This window comes from Pararge aegeria, chromosome 4 (assembly GCF_905163445.1).
Source record: "Pararge aegeria chromosome 4, ilParAegt1.1, whole genome shotgun sequence".
NCBI classification, from domain to species: domain Eukaryota; kingdom Metazoa; phylum Arthropoda; class Insecta; order Lepidoptera; family Nymphalidae; genus Pararge; species Pararge aegeria.
This window is the reverse complement of record NC_053183.1, coordinates 20,124,344-20,143,868: the sequence shown is the minus strand read 5'-3', so window position 1 is coordinate 20,143,868 and position 19,525 is coordinate 20,124,344. Positions and strand designations below refer to the sequence as shown.

General features: G+C 35.6%; 1 protein-coding gene across 1 annotated transcript in view; it reads right to left on the bottom strand.

Annotated features, from left to right (window-relative positions):
- Window positions 1-19,525, bottom strand: part of LOC120637824 (neuroligin-4, Y-linked) — a 172,908-nt gene that overhangs the window by 36,134 nt on the left and 117,249 nt on the right. The window contains exon 4 of the mRNA XM_039909851.1: window positions 9,213-9,410. Within this exon, the coding sequence (XP_039765785.1) occupies window positions 9,213-9,410 (198 nt within the window). The remainder of the gene's footprint in view (window positions 1-9,212; window positions 9,411-19,525) is intronic.

Here is a 19,525-nt window from a genome sequence, read left to right as displayed (position 1 = left end):
TAAGTTTCGTATATGAAGATGTTTAAATTCAAATTCAAAATTCCTTTATTCATGTAGGCCTATCTCAGGCACTTATTTACAGGTTGGTCCGAAAAATATGTCAAAATCTAAAGAACAAGTTTATCAAGTTAACGCAAGTAACATTTTAAACCCCGACGCAAAACGAACTGAGTTTGTCTGCCTGTGTGTGTGTGTGTGTGTGTGTGTGTGTGTGTGCCTATGGCATCGTAGCGGTCGAACGGACGAACCGATTTTGATTTTGTTTGAAAGGTGAATAAGTTGGGAATGTTCTTGGCTATGTTTGATAAAAAATTGTACAAGATGGCCGCCGTCACAATATGGCGGATTATAAACATTTTCACGACATTCTCAACATGGGTATCAAATTACAGGGCTTGACTAAGATTATACTATGATAAATTTCAAATCCAAGATGGCCGCTACCACAAAATGGTGAATTTCACTTTCTTTCACAGCTCCCTAAATATGTGTATTTAAATACTGAGTTGGGGGTTTTTTAAATTTTTCATTAAATTACTTAAGTAGCTCCGAAAAGTTAGAGTTGCATGTCGGGCATCGTATTCGGTCTCCGCGGAAGGGAGGTCGAAGTTCTAACCACTAGGCTATAATCGCTTTTAGTAAACAAACCAACATTTCTTAAATTAGAAGTAGGTATAATAACCATTTATTTTTACAAAATCCCTTCATTAAAACAGTGGGTACGTATTCAGTATTCAAGATAAAGAATAAGAAAAATGTTTAAATACAAAAACTGAAATAACGTTCCCCCAGTGGAGTATTTCTTTTATATCTTAGAGTCTTAAGTATTCATAACAGCTAATCTAGGTCCAAAGAGCGGAGTTGCTAACTCGTGATACGGCGAGCCAAAACAAAAATACTAGTATAGAGGAAATGAAAACATTTTACGAGTGCGTTTTACTGTCATGTCCTGTATATTATTTTAAGATTTTCGACGCGAGTGAGATCATCTGCAAATTTGTAATTACTGAAATTTCTCTGGTTAATACTGATTCGACCACGGTGACTTCGAATCACTGATATTTAGACATTAGCGATACTTAAACTAGTATAATAACGTTTCATCAGTTAGACTTATTATCATCATATAAACTCATTATCGCCCCCCAAAGATCACGGGTCTCCTCACACAATGAGAAGGGGTTAAATCCGTAGTCCACTACGCTGGCCCATGGCGGATTGGTGCAATCCACGCACCTTTGAGAAATTATGGAGAACTTCTCGATCAATTCATATGCTACCCTCGATCTTCACCTGCAATGGGGTAAGAGTGGCCTATACATAAAATACCCGAATAACAATCATCTCTATCTGCTGAGTGGGGTTACACTGGATTATGCATATAATACCCAGTAAATATTTATCTCCAGCTGCAGTGGGGTAAAAATGGGCTACACATATTTTAAAATATTAACCTCCATGTGCAGTGGGGCTATGCATATTATAATACCTGGAAATATTTATCTCCTTCCGCAGTGGGATAGCTATAGACTATTCAAATAATACCCGGAAAATATTAACCTCCCCTGCAGTGGGACAAAAATGAGCTATGCATATTATAATACCTGGAAATATTTATCTCCTTCCGCAGTGGGATAGCTATAGACTATTCAAATAATACCCGGAAAATATTAACCTCCCCTGCAGTGGGGCAAAAATGGGCTATGCATATTATAATACCTGGAAATATTTATCTCCTTCCGCAGTGGGGTAGCTATAGACTTTACAAATAATACCCGGAAAATATTAACCTCCCCTGCAGTGGGGTAAAAATGGGCTATGCATATTATAATACCTGGAAATATTTATCTCCTTCCGCAGTGGGGTAGCTATAGACTATACAAATAATACCCGGAAAATATTAACCTCCCCCTGCAGTAGGGTAAAAATGGGCTATACATATTATAATACCTAGAAATATTTATCTCCTTCCGCAGTGGGGTAGCTATAGAGTATACAAATAATACTCGGAAAATATTAACCTCCCCCTGCAGTGGGGTAAAAATGGGCTATACATATTATAATACTTGGAAACATTTAACTTCATCCGCAGTGGTTACCCCACTGGACTGTACATATATTACCCGAAAGATAAAAATGCAGTGAGGTATAATATAGTACCCAAAAACATAAAGTTCCTTTTAAAGTGGGCTAAGAACAGACTATACATAATAATCATCATCTCCAGTGGCAGTGGGGTAAAAATAGACTATAGATATAAAACCCGGAAAATATGAATCTGAAGTGGGCCAAAAATACCGCGTCATTGATGTTTTCATGACAAAGCTTGAATATATCAACTCCACTATTAGACTATTACTGTCTGTGCATACTCGCAGTTATGTGTATAGAGTTATAGTATGAAACAAACAGACCTATGTAAACTGAGTTCAGGGTATTAGCTTACTCGAGATGTTTACGTTTGTATATGGCACAATTTATCCTAAACGCTCATAGCGATCCCTTTGTTTGGTATTTCTCAATGGGCTATGATATATCCCTATCTTATATTATGTTGTTCTAGAAAGTTATACCACTACAATTTAGCTCTTGACTGCAATTTCACCTGGTGGTAAGTGATGATGCAGTCTAAGATGGTAGCGGGATAATCTGTTAAGGAGTATGGCAGTTATTAAATCCATACTCCTAATCCGTTTCTACGCGACATCGTCTTCATCCTGAGGTCACCACTGCTGGCCGTACTGCTTTTATGTAATAGTAGAAATGATAATGATAATATCAAAGTTTGTATTAAACGTAAGCTTATAGAAAAGTCCTATTATAGTATAAAGGACTAAGTAATCGATAAAAAAGCTTGGGTGTTAAATTGTTCTAACCAGGTTGCTCTTCTAATAATTTAAAATGACATTGTGAGATGGTGATAACAAAAAAAAAATTGGTTGCCTGTAAAGTCGGTATACGGGCGAAAGTTTTACGTGACAACGACTTTGAGTGGTAAAATAATTTTAATGTGAATATTCATTCGTATAGTAGGAAGAAGGATGAAATAATAGTAACAATTTAAAACATTTATTTATACAAAGAATTATATTTAAAACATTAATTTATACAAAGAATCTCGCACTGAATTTCATATTAACAAAATTTTATTTTTACCTTTACACATACATACGTATTTATATACAAATATACATACAATAACTTGCAATACATTTGCGTACAATGAAACAGCGTTTACTACAAAGGGACGCGTGCCTTTCACTTTTTATGTCTGTCTCTCTCGCTCTTAGGCGGGCTAACCATGCCCGAGTGGAAGGGACGCGTGCCTCTCACTCGCTCTCATTGTGAGCGCATAACGTGAGCGGAGCGTAACGCAGTTTCTTGAAGTGTCACCCGGCAAACCAATTTATAAGACGTTGTCACGTCAAAAAAACACCCGGCTAAGTTTGTTGTGGGCTTCTTCTTAGACAGGGACGCGTTTGGAACCCTCGTAGCTTTAGTTTTAAGTTTACGAAAGTGGTTATCGCCATCATCTCAATACCGTGTAATTCTTATGTACGCATCAAAAGTGCCACCTATGGGGGCCTACTTGAATAAAGATATTTTTCACTTTTGACTTTGATTTCAAGCTTGGATCCTCTGCGCTGTTCCAATAAGAGTTTGTAAACCTAAGCCCCAATGATCCAATTCATTATTAATTAATAATAATAATGTATTATTAATTTTAACCTTAAATGATGACAAATTATAAATTGAAATTACTTCAGACTTGTTTAAGAGAAAAAAACAAAGCTTTTTTGTGGCAGAGCTTGTCCCGGGAACTACTTCTGCCATGATTATTTCTGCCTCCGAGTTGCATTGCGGGTTTCCAGTCTGAGGCACACCTCGTCAATCCGCCAAAATATTCGGTTTTTAAAAACTATGATGCCAGAGTCAAAAAAAAATAAATTGACTTAAATGTTATAAATTTAGGTTACCTTTAGTGTTTCCATGGCAAGTGTAAATACTGTTAGTAACAAGTAGTGTAGTAGCGGCGATAGCCCAATGGCTAATAATAATGGCTTTAACTTCACTTTCGCGAAGATGAAATTCCGGTCAAGGTCTAGCTCGTAGAGGAATAAAGAAAAAATAATGCTGTCATCTCATTATCACACATTAAAATTCTATGGAAATTCAATAAAATTATTGTAGAGACTCTTCTCTACTAATGTTAACTGAACTAGGGATTGGAGAGGGTGACCAATTTAAATACTAATTGCGACGTATATTATGTTTATTAAGCGCGCGACCCGTTAACGTCGCAGCCTGTGACACACTGTGCAGTTACAGTGAATTTAAAAAGACATGTATGATACAAAATTTGCTTACACAGTTATCCCCACAATCACCAAATCCGTTTAGAATTGACGAGCACATGAAATAACATCGACATAAATAATTTGTCTTATCATGAACGAAGAAGATGTTCTCAATTATATTTAATAGCATCTTAACGGTTATTAAGCCACCTCGGTTATATTTAATGGCGCAGTAATAACAAAATGTAACGGAAAATCCCTGCTTATATTATGAATGCGAAAGTGTGTTTGTTTGACCTTACTTTACACCGAAATTAAGCAAACGATCGATTTTATTTTTTAGCTTAGAGTTAGATGAAAGGACGGATAGTAACATTTTCATATAACTTTTTCTTTATACATCTTTAGATATTGTAACTGTTTTTATCCCAGAATTTAGTGGATAGAAGCAGACGTTACTTTGCGGAAATCCATAATATATTATGAAAATTAAGCTTAATTTGCTGTGCTCCGCGAACAGCAGGAGAATCTGTATGGTGTAATTTATAATTTCTTCAATCAGTACAATAAATAAGTCTACATCTCCTGAGGATGCTCAGGTTTCGGAGCGAAACGTGCGTAGAGGGTACATTGCCAAGAATCTGCTTGGTGTGGAGTATACGGATTGAAGAAATTATAAATTACACCATACAGATTCTCCTGCTGTTCGTGGAGCATAGCAAATTAAGCTTAATTTCCATAATCCCAGAATTTGTAAAAATACGACTATTGGTGAATACATTATTTTCTTTTTTGTGTCGACGATCTTTAGACGGCCGATTGGCTCAGTGGGCCGTGACCCTGCTCTCTGATTCCGAGGCGGTGTGTTTGATTACCACACCTGAAAAGTGATTGTTTGATGAATATGAATGTGTTTCAGTGTCTGGGTGTTTATCTGTATATTATAAGTATATATTTATTTTAATTATTTATTTAAACATCTTTATTAGTAGTATAGTATAGGATAAATTAAAAATATACAGAAAAAAAATTATAGGCAACGGGCGACCTTATTATTAGGAACCTTAACGATAGAAATATACATGATAGAAGAGAAATCGCAATTACAATAAAACAATACAAAAATTTACGTACTAATATAATAAATTATTAAAAGAGAAAAATAAAATAAGATATAAATACAATTTATGTATATTATTCATTAAATATTCATCAGTTATCTTGGTACTCATAACACAAGCTACGCTTACTTTGAAGCTAGGCATATACCTATTCCAGGTTTTTGACCTGACCTATTAGGTATAAGTAACGCGAATTTAGATTCTTCAAATTAACGTGCCCGCAGTATTATAGGAGAAGAATAACTAATCTAGCATAACCTAAAAGTCTAGCTTCTTGTCAGAAGGTAGACAATTTGATGGTATATTTTACGACATAATTTGAAGAGCGTACCTTATATGCTTAACTTATCTTATCTACTCTACCTATCTAATAAATATATCATTATATTGTTAACGACTATTAATAGTATGTATATACTTACTCATTTATTGTATGTTATAGTATTTAAATATGTAAGTGTTGTTATTATATATATTAGTTTATTTTTATTTATTAATTATATTATTTAATTTTTATCTTTTTGTGTACACTAGTTTATGTATTAGCATGTAGTTATTCGCATGTATGTATTTTAATATTTGTACCACCAGCAGTCTATTCTCCTCTTCTTTTTTTTTCTAATTCTAAGGTTGCCTGGCAGAGATCGCTATTAAGCGATAAGGCCGCCTTTTGTATTACTACTTCTTTCGATATGTTTCTGTTTTTGTTATATTTTAAATATGTTAATGTTGTGGTATACAAATAAAGAGTTTAATAATAATAATAATTATTCAAATTTTTTTATTCATTTTGGCCTATTACAGGCACTTTAAGACGCGTTCATAAATATATGTTTAGATCATTGTGAGCAGAAGATGATAACTTTGTCATCATCATCATCATCACATCAACCGATAGACGTCCACTGCTGGACATAGGTCTTTTGTAGGGAGTTCCAAGTTCCACGATTCTGAGCCGCTTGGATCCAACCGCTACCTGCGACGCGCTTAATGTCGTCTGTCCACCTCGTTGGGGGTCGACCAACGCTGCGCTTACCAGTACGGGGCTGCCATTCCAGCACCTTGGGACCCCAACGTCCATCCTTTCTCCGAACTATGTGCCCGGCCCATTGCCACTTAAGCTTCGCGACTCGTTGAGCTATGTCGGTAACTTTGGTTCTTCTACGAATCTCCACATTTCTGATTCGATCGCGTAGAGATACTCCGAGCATAGCTCTCTCCATCGCCCGCTGAGTGACTCTAAGCCTTCTTATGAGGCCCATAGTTAACGACCATGTTTCAGAGCCATAGGTCATCACTGGCAACACGCACTGTTCGAAGACTTTCGTCTTCAGGCACTGAGGGATTTCTGACGAAAAGATGGCATATATGGCATAGATGGCATAGATAACTTTGTGTACCACTCTAAACCTAAAGCTATAAGGATTCCCAACGGGCTCGAGAAGAAACTACAACGAACTTAGTTGGGTATTTTTTTTGGTCTCCCATCAAATTAATATTTAGTTTTGAAGTTAGAGCAAGTCATACTTAAACTTTTTTATAAATATATACTGTATATATACCCACTGTGGTACTAACCTTTTCCTTATAACAACTACCTTCGCACAAGGTTGTCTGGGAGAGATCGGTTTAGCGATAAGACCGCCTTTGCACACCGAAGCTAGTTTTTTATTATTATTTTATTTTATCTATAGTGTTCCTTTTTGTATTTTGTTTTTATCTGTGTAAAAAGAATTTAATAATAATAATACTGTCGTTGCATCATCATTACATTAAACGTATTTAAATTTACCCCTAATGACTTTCTTAAGCCCATTGTATATATTGCACAAACAGCCCTCTTCTGCAGTTTGAAAAAAGAATCAATATCAGCAGCATTACCCCATAATACCATTGTATTATGCATACCATTGCATAGTATATGCCTTTCACATCAGTCACAGCATTATGTCATAAGGCATTCCTTATGACATAATGCTGTGACTGATGTGAAAGGCATATACTAGTGTCGGCATCGACGGTAGGAGAGCCGAAATTAGTGAAATAATTAATTGGTGAAAGCGCTCAGGCCTCGATTGCCCGAGAGTCGCAGGTTCAAATCCTGTCGGTTCCGAAAATTTTTATACGCGTTTTAAATTTATATAATTGATAATTCCTCCAAGTGTAGGTAAAAACACAAATAAAAAATATAAAAATAATGCTGTGAATAAAACTAAAATACACAAGCCTAGCAGTCTCTATATCTGTCTTATAAAGAAACTTTTTAACCACGTACGCTGCAAAGCTAAGTCTGTTCAATAAATTATTTTTGGATGGCCCCATTAGTTTAGTCTCTAACGTTATTACTAGAAAGATAGCTGATCTACCAGATCCAATTCCTCATTATTAAGTTGTACAATGGTTTTTCTGTGTTAAGCAACATTCATTCACTTTTTTTCCGTTAAGAGCCACGTTAGTAGCCTAGAACCATTGTATACTTTAGCGACAGAGTTGTTCACATCGTCAAGAGTTGTTTCTAGTCGTTTAATTTTAAACATGAGTTTATCACCAGTAAACGAAACTATTCCGTGATTGGCTCAAGCATAGTTAAAAAGGTCATTAAGGTTAAAAATTATTCTACGTCATTCCCTCTTCAACTTTAACCATCGTGCCATAAAGTATATATCTCTGTATCATCATTATTGTAATAAGTAGAGGTGTAGAGTTCAGAATACTGTTGGGGTTACCACGTTATTGTAGCGCATCTGAAATATTCGCAATGGCTCATACTGATGACTTTTTTGCCATCAGAAGGAAACGAACAGCATCCTTGATGAAAATAACGTAGAAGCAGTATTGGCATTCTGAAGGCATTAATAAATAGATACGACTCTCCAATTTACAAGCTATACTTTAAACTCCACATAGGGCTGCCTGGAGGAACAAATTCTAATTTGTAACTATTCTGTGTATTTAATATTAATATCTTATGTATTTTTTTTTATTCAGTTTTTGATTATTACTGTATTTTTATCATTCTGTTACATAATGGTGTAGATAGGTTATAGTAACCAAAAAAAAATCATATCTTCAATAGCCTTTTTATTTTCACAAAGCAATATAACTCGGGTTTGGAACGCTCTTCCGTCCATATTACTTGATCTTTACAACTTGAGATCTTTAACAGAAGGAAGATTACCTCCCTAGCGCAACGGTGAGCGCTGTTAATTTATTGGGTGGTCTCGGGTTCTAGTCCGGACTTGGGCAGTTTGGAAATTTAAGATTTCTGAGTTTCTGATCTTTGGTCTGCTCTGGTGGGGGGCTTCAGCCGTGGCTAGCTACCACCCTACCGCCAAAGACGTGCCGCTAAGCGATTAAGTGTTCCGGTGCGATGTCGCTTAGAAACCAGTGCTCTCACTTGTTTCTATCGTATGACTACCATTTCAATTTATTGTTTTACGACAGTAATGTTTGGATGCATGCTTATGTAGTCACAGCAGATAAATAAATAAACATTTATTAGTTAGTCCGCTATTATCTTAAGACTGCATCATCAGTTACCACCAGGTAGATTTAGGTAGGTTACCACCAGATTGCAGTAAAGGGCTAAGTTGTCGTAAAATAAAAAAAATACCATACACAGTTATTAGATGCATTAGGCATTAACCCAAATACCTTGTTACTTGATCACACACCTCAAATGGCTATAGCACGAAGTTACTAGTATTGATGAACAAAACAAGAGTTAACACTCTTCTTTCGAACAAATCAATTTAATATTCACAACGAGGGTAAGAATAAAATTTGAAGTTACCTTCCGGTACTGCAAGCGAAGTAAGGAGGAAGTGTACACACGCTGCGCCAGTTCCGTGGCCCATCAGCGTGACATTCGTTGGGTCACCACCAAATACTGCGACGTTCTCTTTGATCCAGTGCAGGGCAGCTATCTGGTCCATCAAGCCGTAGTTGGCTGGAGATCGGGGATAGTCGTCCGAGCGAGGGTTGAGGAAACCTGCGAACAATCAACATGATATATACCAAAAGTAATATAAGATAAAATACATTTAATACATCGAGGTTGCTACACTATTGATGAATTTCTTAATGACAACGTTGCCTGGAAGCAAGTCGCTCCGCTTTCATCTCACACAAAATAGAACAATGATTGTTAAATTGTAAAATGATGTTGGAAAAGAGCAACTGTTGTTTCATGCCGGTTTCTTTTTGGTAGAATCTGCCTTCCGAATCGGTGGTAGAGACACTACAAATAAACATACTTGACGTTTCAAAAGTGCTTGTTAGGCCTACTTGAATTTACAATTTTAACACGTTTATTATCCTAATGTATATTGTTTATTTTTTTTTTACATTTTAATCTTTTATATAGTGTGTGTCTTAATATGGTTTATACGACGTGTAACGGAATTAAAAAATACTGTTGAAGGTTGCATAAGTATATTTCATAAGTAATCAACCTGTAAATATGTAAAATTAAAAGGAGCATAGCTAATTCAAAACATTCTCAGTGTTTACTTATGACAACCCTTTTTAAGATAAAAGACCGAAACGTGCATAGTACCTACGCTACGTTATGCGTATCTAATAAAGTGACATTCACTTAACATTACTCTTGCTTTTGGCATAATTGATTTACTCAAAAACTATTAGCGTTTCGGTTTTACAGGAAAGTCTCAGAGACCGTAAATAAAATACCTCTAAAGCCTCTAAAGTATTATTTCGGTTTTCATTTCACGTTGTATATAGAGTTAACGTACTATATTTATATTGGTATAAGGCAAACGAGCAAGTGGTTCACCTAGTATAAAATGATTAGATTATTATATAAGGGTTAATTATTATTGAAGCTACTGAATAGTAGCTATCTATATTAAAAACACTTTTAAACATTCACCCCAGACTAATTTAACTATTTGCTAAACTGTGTTACTACACAGCTATAAAAACGCAAATAAAAAGTTTTTTGCAACGGATAACATAAACAGCCATATATTTACTAAGCTTCTTATGTTTTACTTGGCACTTATACCAAGAAAAACTTAAGCATCAAAATGTTTTAAATAAAGGCTACGGCTGTTGTTGGCTGTCATGGCAATAATTTGCTCTAGTCTGAAATGAGTTCTCAGTTCTACTAGGTAAGTAATGTTTGACAACATTTACTTATCTTATATAATGTTCATTCTAAGAAAATATAAATATAATATAAATATAATAAAGTGACTTTGGAGTAGAGACTTTGGGACCGTAGGGTCCGGAGGCAAGAGCCCTTTTCAAAGAATTATCGAAAAGGGTTATCGAGTCTTCCGGTGATCCTAGAGCGGGCAGTTTAGCTTGGCCAACGAATTAGTTTGGCCATCCAAAGGGGCAATGCTGCCAGCATCTTAGGAACTGTGCCTCACTGCGGTGGTTTCGAGGACGTTTTAGATTTTATTTAGTTTTTAAATACTTTATTTTAGGTTATAGTTATGTATTAATAAAAATTATATTTTTGAATACAAAAATATAAATATAATATAAATATACTATGACAATAGACACATCGCCATCTAACTCCAAAGTAAGCGTAGCTTGTGTTATGGGTATTAAGATAACTGATGAATATTTTCATGAATAATATAAATACTTTTAAAATACAGATAAACACACAGCCACTGAAATACATTCATGATCATCACACAAACATTTTCCAGTTGTGAGAATCGAACCCACGGCCTTGGACTTAGAAAGCAGGTTTGCTGTCGACTGCGCCAATAGCCCGTCAAATGGTTATTAAATAACCCCTTCTGCTTTAAAGTTTGTACAAAAATTTTACTCAGTTTTTTCTTCTTTCTCTTGCATATTATGAAATCTTTAGTTGTACTGACTTACTAGAGACTATACAATTTGCATTAAGGCCTCGCCTTTAACAAGTATAATACAGCCGTTTGTAAATTAGAAAGGAGTTAAGACCATAATATACCTCTCCTGGCCTCCAGCCCACAGTTGAGTTACGGGGTAAATTAGAGGTTCAAAACCCTCTCATTAACAAAACGGCCCTCCGCCCTACTATTACAGTGAAGGTAAGTAGAATAATTAAATTGTGTTCGTTACCTAATTCATTTTATGTTTGCCAGGCTATTATCAGTATGTTTATAGCCTACAGTATAAGAAACTTGAATTTATGTGGCCACGATACAGGCTTGCATAGTGTGGGTGCCAACATAAATGATTGTAAATTGGTACTAGAAAAATGATCTACATGAAATAAATAAAATAGAAGTGGCTTCCTTTAATTTCGGATATCTAAGGGGGTGAAGTGGTGATAGCGCATTGGGTACGCTCGACTTCACATTCGGGGCCGAGTCAAACCCCTCAAGCGTACGATGTCTGGTAGAAACCGATTTGGGATACGGGTTTAATATGACTGGCTAACCCCCTAACTGGTTAGCCAGTTACCATCTTTAACTGCATCAACATTTACATACAGGTGATATTGCAATCATGGGCTAACTTATAGATGTATAAATAAAAACAATTGTATGTGATTATAAACCATCCCTTTAACGCTATCTCACAATATACTAACAGTTCAACGAACTTTGATTCAAAAGTGGCTGTATTTGCTGAAAGTGTAATATTATCTTCGTTTCAGAAAACTTCATTAAACTATTCATTCCACTCCCCTTGAGAGAAAGTAATTTTCTTAAACGTGATAATATTATCGCTTTTATTTTAGATTTTCCATTTGCTAGGTACTTTAGCTGCATTTTATTTGAAATAGCCTGAGAGCCGGTTAACGATGTTTTCCATACAATAATTCATTAAAACTGGTCTTACAAGTGGGAGGTTCCGGGTTCGATTATAAGCGGGAGCAATTAAGATATTTATAATTTCTTATTTTTGTTCTTGTGGGAGGCTTTGACCGTTGCCAGTAACCATTGCACTGACAAATACATGATGCCAAGCGATTATGGATTTCGATACGATTCCGTGATGTGTATAATGTAAATATCACACCATGCAAAATAAAAAGTCGTGCTATAACTTTTTACAGCTGATGCTGAAATATGTAAACTACAACTGTAACTGATTTAAAATATTATGTGAATGATTTATAACACAGAAACTTTCTACTGTTTTATAAAGGTAATCTCTCTATAAAGGTAATCTGTTCTCATGTATCTGATGGAAACATATACATGCTTATTTTAAACCCATTTCGCTGTTTGGATAAAAAATGTTTGCAGCCTAAATACGTAAAATACTCATACAACCTTTTTTGACTCTAGCTCTTATAGTACTAGTAAAACTAGTTTTATTTTAAATTCTGTTGACGTTTGCCTCAAGCTGATGAAATTTTATTTGTACAATTTTAGTGATGGCTTTATTTTACAATAATTTTCAACTTATTAGAATTAATAGTAACGCTTGTGATTGGATTTTGATCCATTAGTAAATCTGAAGTAACGAAGTACAGTAAACAAGCGCAGATAAATCATGTAATAATGTTCACATAATTTTATCTGTCTTATCTATTTATCCGTTTGGTGACGGCACATCAGAATACAGTTGTCACCACCCCTCGTCTTCCCGCGGTTGTCGTACGAGCAGACTAAGGGAATATAACGGAGACCGGGCAGCACGTCTTCGAAACTACTACTACAATTTACTGTAATCACCAATCCGTCTGCCCAGCATGATTACGGGCAAACCTTCTCATTGGGGGAGGCGTTTAGTCCCACAGTGGACTGTTAAAGGCTACTGAAGAAACATCATCTCATGAAAAACTTTTTAAAAGCATAACATGACCAGATTCTACGGAACTAAAATAAATAAATAAATATACCAGGACAATATCATCGCCATCTATCATTGGATAGAAGAAGTTTGCTGTACTCTGCGAACAGCAGCACAATCTGAATGGTGTAATTTATAATTGCTTCAATTCGTACACTCCTCACCTAACAGATCCTCGGCAATGTACCCTCTACGCACGTTTCGCTCCGAAACCGGAGCATCCTCAGGAGATGTTGACTTTACAACGAATAATTGTTAAGTGGTCTATCATACACATCGCCATCTAGCCCCAAAGAAAGCGTAGCTTGTGTTATGGGCACTTAGCTGACTGGTGAATATTTTAATGAATAATATGGATAAATATAAACACTCAGACTCAGAAAAAAATCATATTCAACACAAACATTTTCCAGTTGTGGGAATCGAACCCACGGCCTTGGACTCGGAAATCAAGGTCGCTGCCCACTGCCCCAAACGGCCGGCAATACTCTATTGATTGGGCGCAGAGGGACAGATTACACTTTTTTTCCTATCTGTCCCCCTGAGGGGACAGAGCAGGGGGATAGATAGGAAAAAATCAGATCTTAAACTGTAAAATGATGTTGAAAATGAGCAATCTGCTGAGTTCCTTGCCGGCTCTTCTAGAAGCTGCCTTCCGAACCGGTGGTAGAGTCAGTACAAACAGACTGACTTGACGTTTCAAAAGTACTTAAATTCTATAACTATCTCCTTGAATATGTTTTTCTTTTTTACTAATCAATTATTTATTTTTTTAATTTTAATAGTATATATTTCTTAAGTATAGTCCAACGGGTACATACCACAATAATATTTTTGGATTTGTCGATATTTCCACCCAGTTGCATGGATCATGGTCACAACGGGACACACTAACTTGAACAATATTTAAGAAATGTTGATTAACCACGAAAATATTGGTTTAAAATCTTTAATTATTTTAATATATTTAAGTAAATACACTTATAACCAAGGTGGGTTATGAGTTGAAACTAAAAAATTTTACGTTGCAAAAATCCTCCAAAGATTCTAACTTGGATATGCGAGTGCAGTTTTCAAAATGACGTAAAAAAGTCGAAAAAATGTGTTACCGGATCGTCGTGTCACTGAACGTTTTATTGGCGAAGAAGCGAGGATATCGAAAGGTAGTGTGCATAGCATTTCATACGAACGTTTGGAGATGAAAAATGGAGTTAGGTACATAGAATGCTTACCGATGCGAGAAAGCAAAGCAGACTGAATATTTCCCAGCGCTTTTGCTGCAAAAAATTTATTGATTTTTGGTTTGACTTAATACCAATGTTGGTAGACCAAAAGCTGTTAATTCATTACAACTAAGCCGTTTACTGCAATCTTACCAGATGGTTACTGATGATGTAGTCTATAATAGTAGCGGGTTAACCTGTTGATAGTTAAACTAATAACTCTATGGTTTTTACATGGCATCGTGGCGGAATGTTAAATCGCTTTGTCGGTAAGGTGGTAAAAAGCCACGACCAAAGCATCCCACCAGGCCAGACCATAGATAATTATAAGTTTCCAAATTGTCTGCGCCGGGAATCGAAACCGGGACCTCTCACCTAAGACCGACGACCGACCGCCGAGTGCCGCAGTGAACAGCGACCCTGCTTTCTGAGTCCAAGGTCGTGGGTGCGATTCCCACAACTGGTAAATGTTTGTGTGATAAACATGAATGTTTTTCAGTGTCTGGGTGTTTATCTGTATATTATAAGTATCTATGTGTATTATATTCATAAAACAAATATGTAACAGCTATCTTAGTACCCATAACACAAGCTACGCTTACTTTGGGGCTAGATGGTGATGTGTATATGGTCGTAGTATATTTATTTATTTATTTATTTATTTAAAAGACCACACCATTCGCCACTGCGCCAGGCAGGTCGTCAAAAATAATGTGAATTAATGAATGAATGTCATTCAAGCTAAATCACATAAAAAGTATAAAACAGTCTGTGATTAAGAAATGCCCGTATTATCCAACTCCTAAGAAGTTCCAAGTAAGGACTCCCGATAAAATTATGGCCTGTTATCTCTTCAATAAATTAAATAGGTACCGAAATCTTAGAAGTAGCTACTGTAAATGCAACGCTCTGGGTGTTTTAATTGTTAATATTGAATGCCACTTTTATTAATATTTTCAAAGACAAATAAAACAAGGTTTTATGAAGTTATCTGATAACAGGAGTAAGTGTTGGGCGTGGCTGTATCATTGTAGTTCTCTTTTTCTTCTTTTGCTTTTTCTGGCTTTTAGGTGTGCCAATCCGGCACGTTGTATTTCGCTAATGTCACGTATACTTGGATGATCCACAAAGGTGATTAACATTATATAAATATAGCACTATACTTTTTATAAATCTTAGTATTCCAAAATAAGGCGTTCGTAATGGAGTGTGGTCTTTGGTTAGTATTATAATTAAAAAAGATTTTTTTTTATAAATCATAATAGGATATATTTAAACCTTAATTTTGTTACATTAAACAGTTTTATACTGTTTTTTTTTGACAGGTCCCTTGGATTGTTCTTAGCTATGTTTTTTGAAAATTGGGAATGACTTGACTAGTAGAACTACATTAAATTTCAAGGCCAAGATGGCCGCTGCCACAAATTGGCGAATTTAATTTTTTTTTACAGCTCCTTTAGCATGGGTATCAACTGGCTACCCATGCATGCATGGGTACTGTGTCGGGTTTTTTTTGTATTTTTAATAATTACTTGTTCAAAAATAATATTTAGACTATGAATAGATAGAGGTTGAGTTAAAATATGCTCGCAGTTTAGAACTGGCTATTCCTTCACTAGAATATGTTATGTCCGCGGGCTAACTTTGACAATGTCGATATATTTTAGGCCCAAATGTCACCCTGGAGAATAAAGACTCGGCCATTTTGATCCAATAAGATATGGATGGATTTATTTTAAGCCTCGGCTTAGCTTAGATTTCGCAGGGTATAATGGGATTCCATCCGTTCTCGGTTTAGGTTTTTAATCATGGACATGACTGTTTTCAAAGCGTGACAGCCGATTTTTCCTAAAGGATTCGTTGAATTATTGTATTTGATCATATCGATTTTAGCTTACTACCTGTCCCCCTCGAATATGTCCGCACCGTCCGTACGTACGGTTTTCTCACCGGAGACTTTGACTTTTTGAAACCCCGCAGGTAACTTTTACCAATAGCTTTCGGAGACCATCGAGTCGGATGCAAACTATATGTGTGCAAAATTTTCTCAAGATTTGTTAACGGTCGTAAAAAATACAGGTAACCAACAAACACTCAAACTTCCGTATTAAAAATATTATTAGATTACTTTAAACATTTAAATTACGAATAGCAATTAATTATTTTTTTACTAAATGCTAGTATATGAAAGCAGCCACTATAATTAGGTAAGCATAGTGACTGTTGTTTGAGGCTACAACAGCCTATACCAATTCAAGACAAATATCCACACACCTTTGAGAACTTTCATCATCATCATCATCATCATATCAACCCCACTACAGAGCAAGGGTCCCCCCCACAATGAGAAGGGGTTATGGCCGTACTACACCACGCTACAGAACATTATGGAGAACTCTCAGGTATGCAGGTTTCGTGATTAAAAAGTTCAAAGTTTGTATTAAACGTAAGCTTATAGAAAAGTCCTATTATAGTATAAAGGACTACGTAAACGATAAAAAAGCTTGGGTGTAAATTATTGCTCTAACCAGGTTGCTCTTCTAATAATTTTAAATGACATTGTGAGATGGCGATAACAAAAAAAAAAAAAAAGAAAACACCCGGCTAAGTTTGTTGTGGGCTTCTTCTTAGACCGGGACGCGTTTGGAACCCTCGTAGCTTTAGTTTTAAGTTTACGAATGTGGTTATCGCCATCATCTCACTACCGTGTAATTCTTGTGTACGCATCAAAAGTGCCACCTGTGGGCCTACTTGAATAAAGATATTTTTGACTTTGACTTTGACTTTGAGGTTTTCCTTCACCGTCGCAGCAGGTGATATTTTAATTGCTTAAAATGCAAATCAAAACTAAAGTCAAAGTCTATCCCACTGAGTTATCAATGCTACGCTAGGCTTTTATTTATTACTTGCATTATTTGTGCTTTAACGTGCGATATTCCGTACGAAATACACTGAAAATTCTTCAAACGTTTTAGCTCATAATACTTGTCACTCATTAAATTCTATCTTAAAGAAGGGTACGTGAAACCGCGACAGGTAGCGTTCGCAGACACATAGCGTGTACCGTTTAACATATACCGTAATGTACATGTACTGCTTATGTACGTACAGCTAAAGTGAAATACTTCGCATTGTTCAAAGCCACGCGTCCCGTAATATCAACATAGGTATGCGAAATTTTGATATAACTTCACTTACTCTTCGTGTCGTCAAAAGGATGCCGGGAGAAGAACCGAATTGTTCTAAAGCCGCGTTTTGAAATTTTAATACGATCTAATATTAAATTATTTACAATACCTTTAGGTCAGCATGATGTATATTTTCGTTCAGTGTTTGGTACAGTGATAGTGTAGTGGTTGGGACTTCGGCTACACTTTCGAGGGGCCGAGTTCAAATCCCAGAACGCACATTTGCATTTCAAACAGTTAAAATATCACTTGCTTCAACTATTAAGGAAAACGTCGCGAGGAAACCTACATGCCGAAGAAATCCTGAATTTTTATTTTTATTAGTGTTTTAACCTACACTTGGAGGAATTATCCATTTTATAAATTTTTACAATGCATATTAAAATTACGGAACCGACAGGATTTGAACCTGCGACTGTGTGGCCATCAAAATGCATTTACATTAACTCAGAATTTACTTTTATATCAGTGTATATCTTAATCACAACTATACAGTCGCTATAACACTGATATAAAATGTAATATTATATGTATACACACATCAACGGTGTGAAAGCCATAGCTTAGTGGCCAAAGCGCTCAGGCCACGATTGCCAGAGACCCACAGTTTCCAATCCCGCTGGTTCCATAATTTTTGTATGAATTTTATGAATTCCTAAAATTTATATTTTCTGCTTACTGTGTTTAATCGGTTTAAAGGCCACAAATCCGAAATTGGTGGACTACGGACTATATATAGCCTTCTCATTTTGAGAGGAGACCAGTACTCTATATTGGGCTGATAGTGTTACTAAAATAATGTTATAGAACAAAGAACCTCAAATCTTTGTAAAATCGATAAATTAATAAAGTTTCCAAGAATTTCAAAGTGGAAATATTCAATTAATCGCTAGAAATATATACAAAATTCGTCAGGAAATTGTTTCGATAACTTTCCAAGAGTTATGAAGGGAGACGTTGTAAATATTCATCGTTTTCCATAAAGCATTTTCTGTCTAGTCTAGGAGCTAATCATCGATTTATTTGCGTCAAACCAATCAAATATGTACCTATTAACCACTGTCCCGCTCCCTTGCCACAGTTTGTGTCATACAAAGGTTTCCTGTAAGAGATTGCTTGCAGCAATAAGGCCGTCTTTGCGTGGCTTAATTTTTATGTTATTTCTTATTCTTGTTATCTGTATTATTTTAAATTTTGCATGCAATAAAGTGTTTCTTTTTTTTCTTCAATTTAAAGATAGATTTATTTTGTCAAAAATTATGAAATACGCGATGCCAGATAGTTTGGGATTAAGTAAGGAAAAAGACTCCATAAGATTGCCTAAACACTAAAGCAGCGTAGTGGGTCTAAACTTCATAAGAAATGGTTATAAGTTAAACTGATTAAATTTTAGTATGATAATTCATACCAACTGAAGCTAAAACTGTACTGTCTTTGTCACGCCGAAACAAGAGAATGAATTTAAATGAAACTTGGCATGAATTGAGTTCATACTACACAGTAATAGAAGACTGTTTATCCCGATGCTCAAAAAAGTTCCCTTTAAAGAGATGAAAGTCCACGACGATTTCACTATGTAACCCTGTCAAAGTTATACCCATTTTATCAATTACTCTTGAACTGGAAAGCTCATATTATTAGTTTGCCCAAATTTTGTGTAGATCTGATAAATATGATGGCAGACAGAGGACAGAACTCTTCAGCAAATCCTGTGCTTATGGGTTTACCCTAACTTTATGTATTTAGTACGGTTAGTACTAAATACATAAAGTTAGTCATATACTAAATACATAAATTAAAATAAATAAATATATAAAGTTTTGTCACATTTATGATGGCTTCACCGTTAGTACTGTACGTACAAAAAATGGTAGAAATTTTTTGCTTAGCCTTCTGTATACGTTTTTTTTGTTCATGTTCTG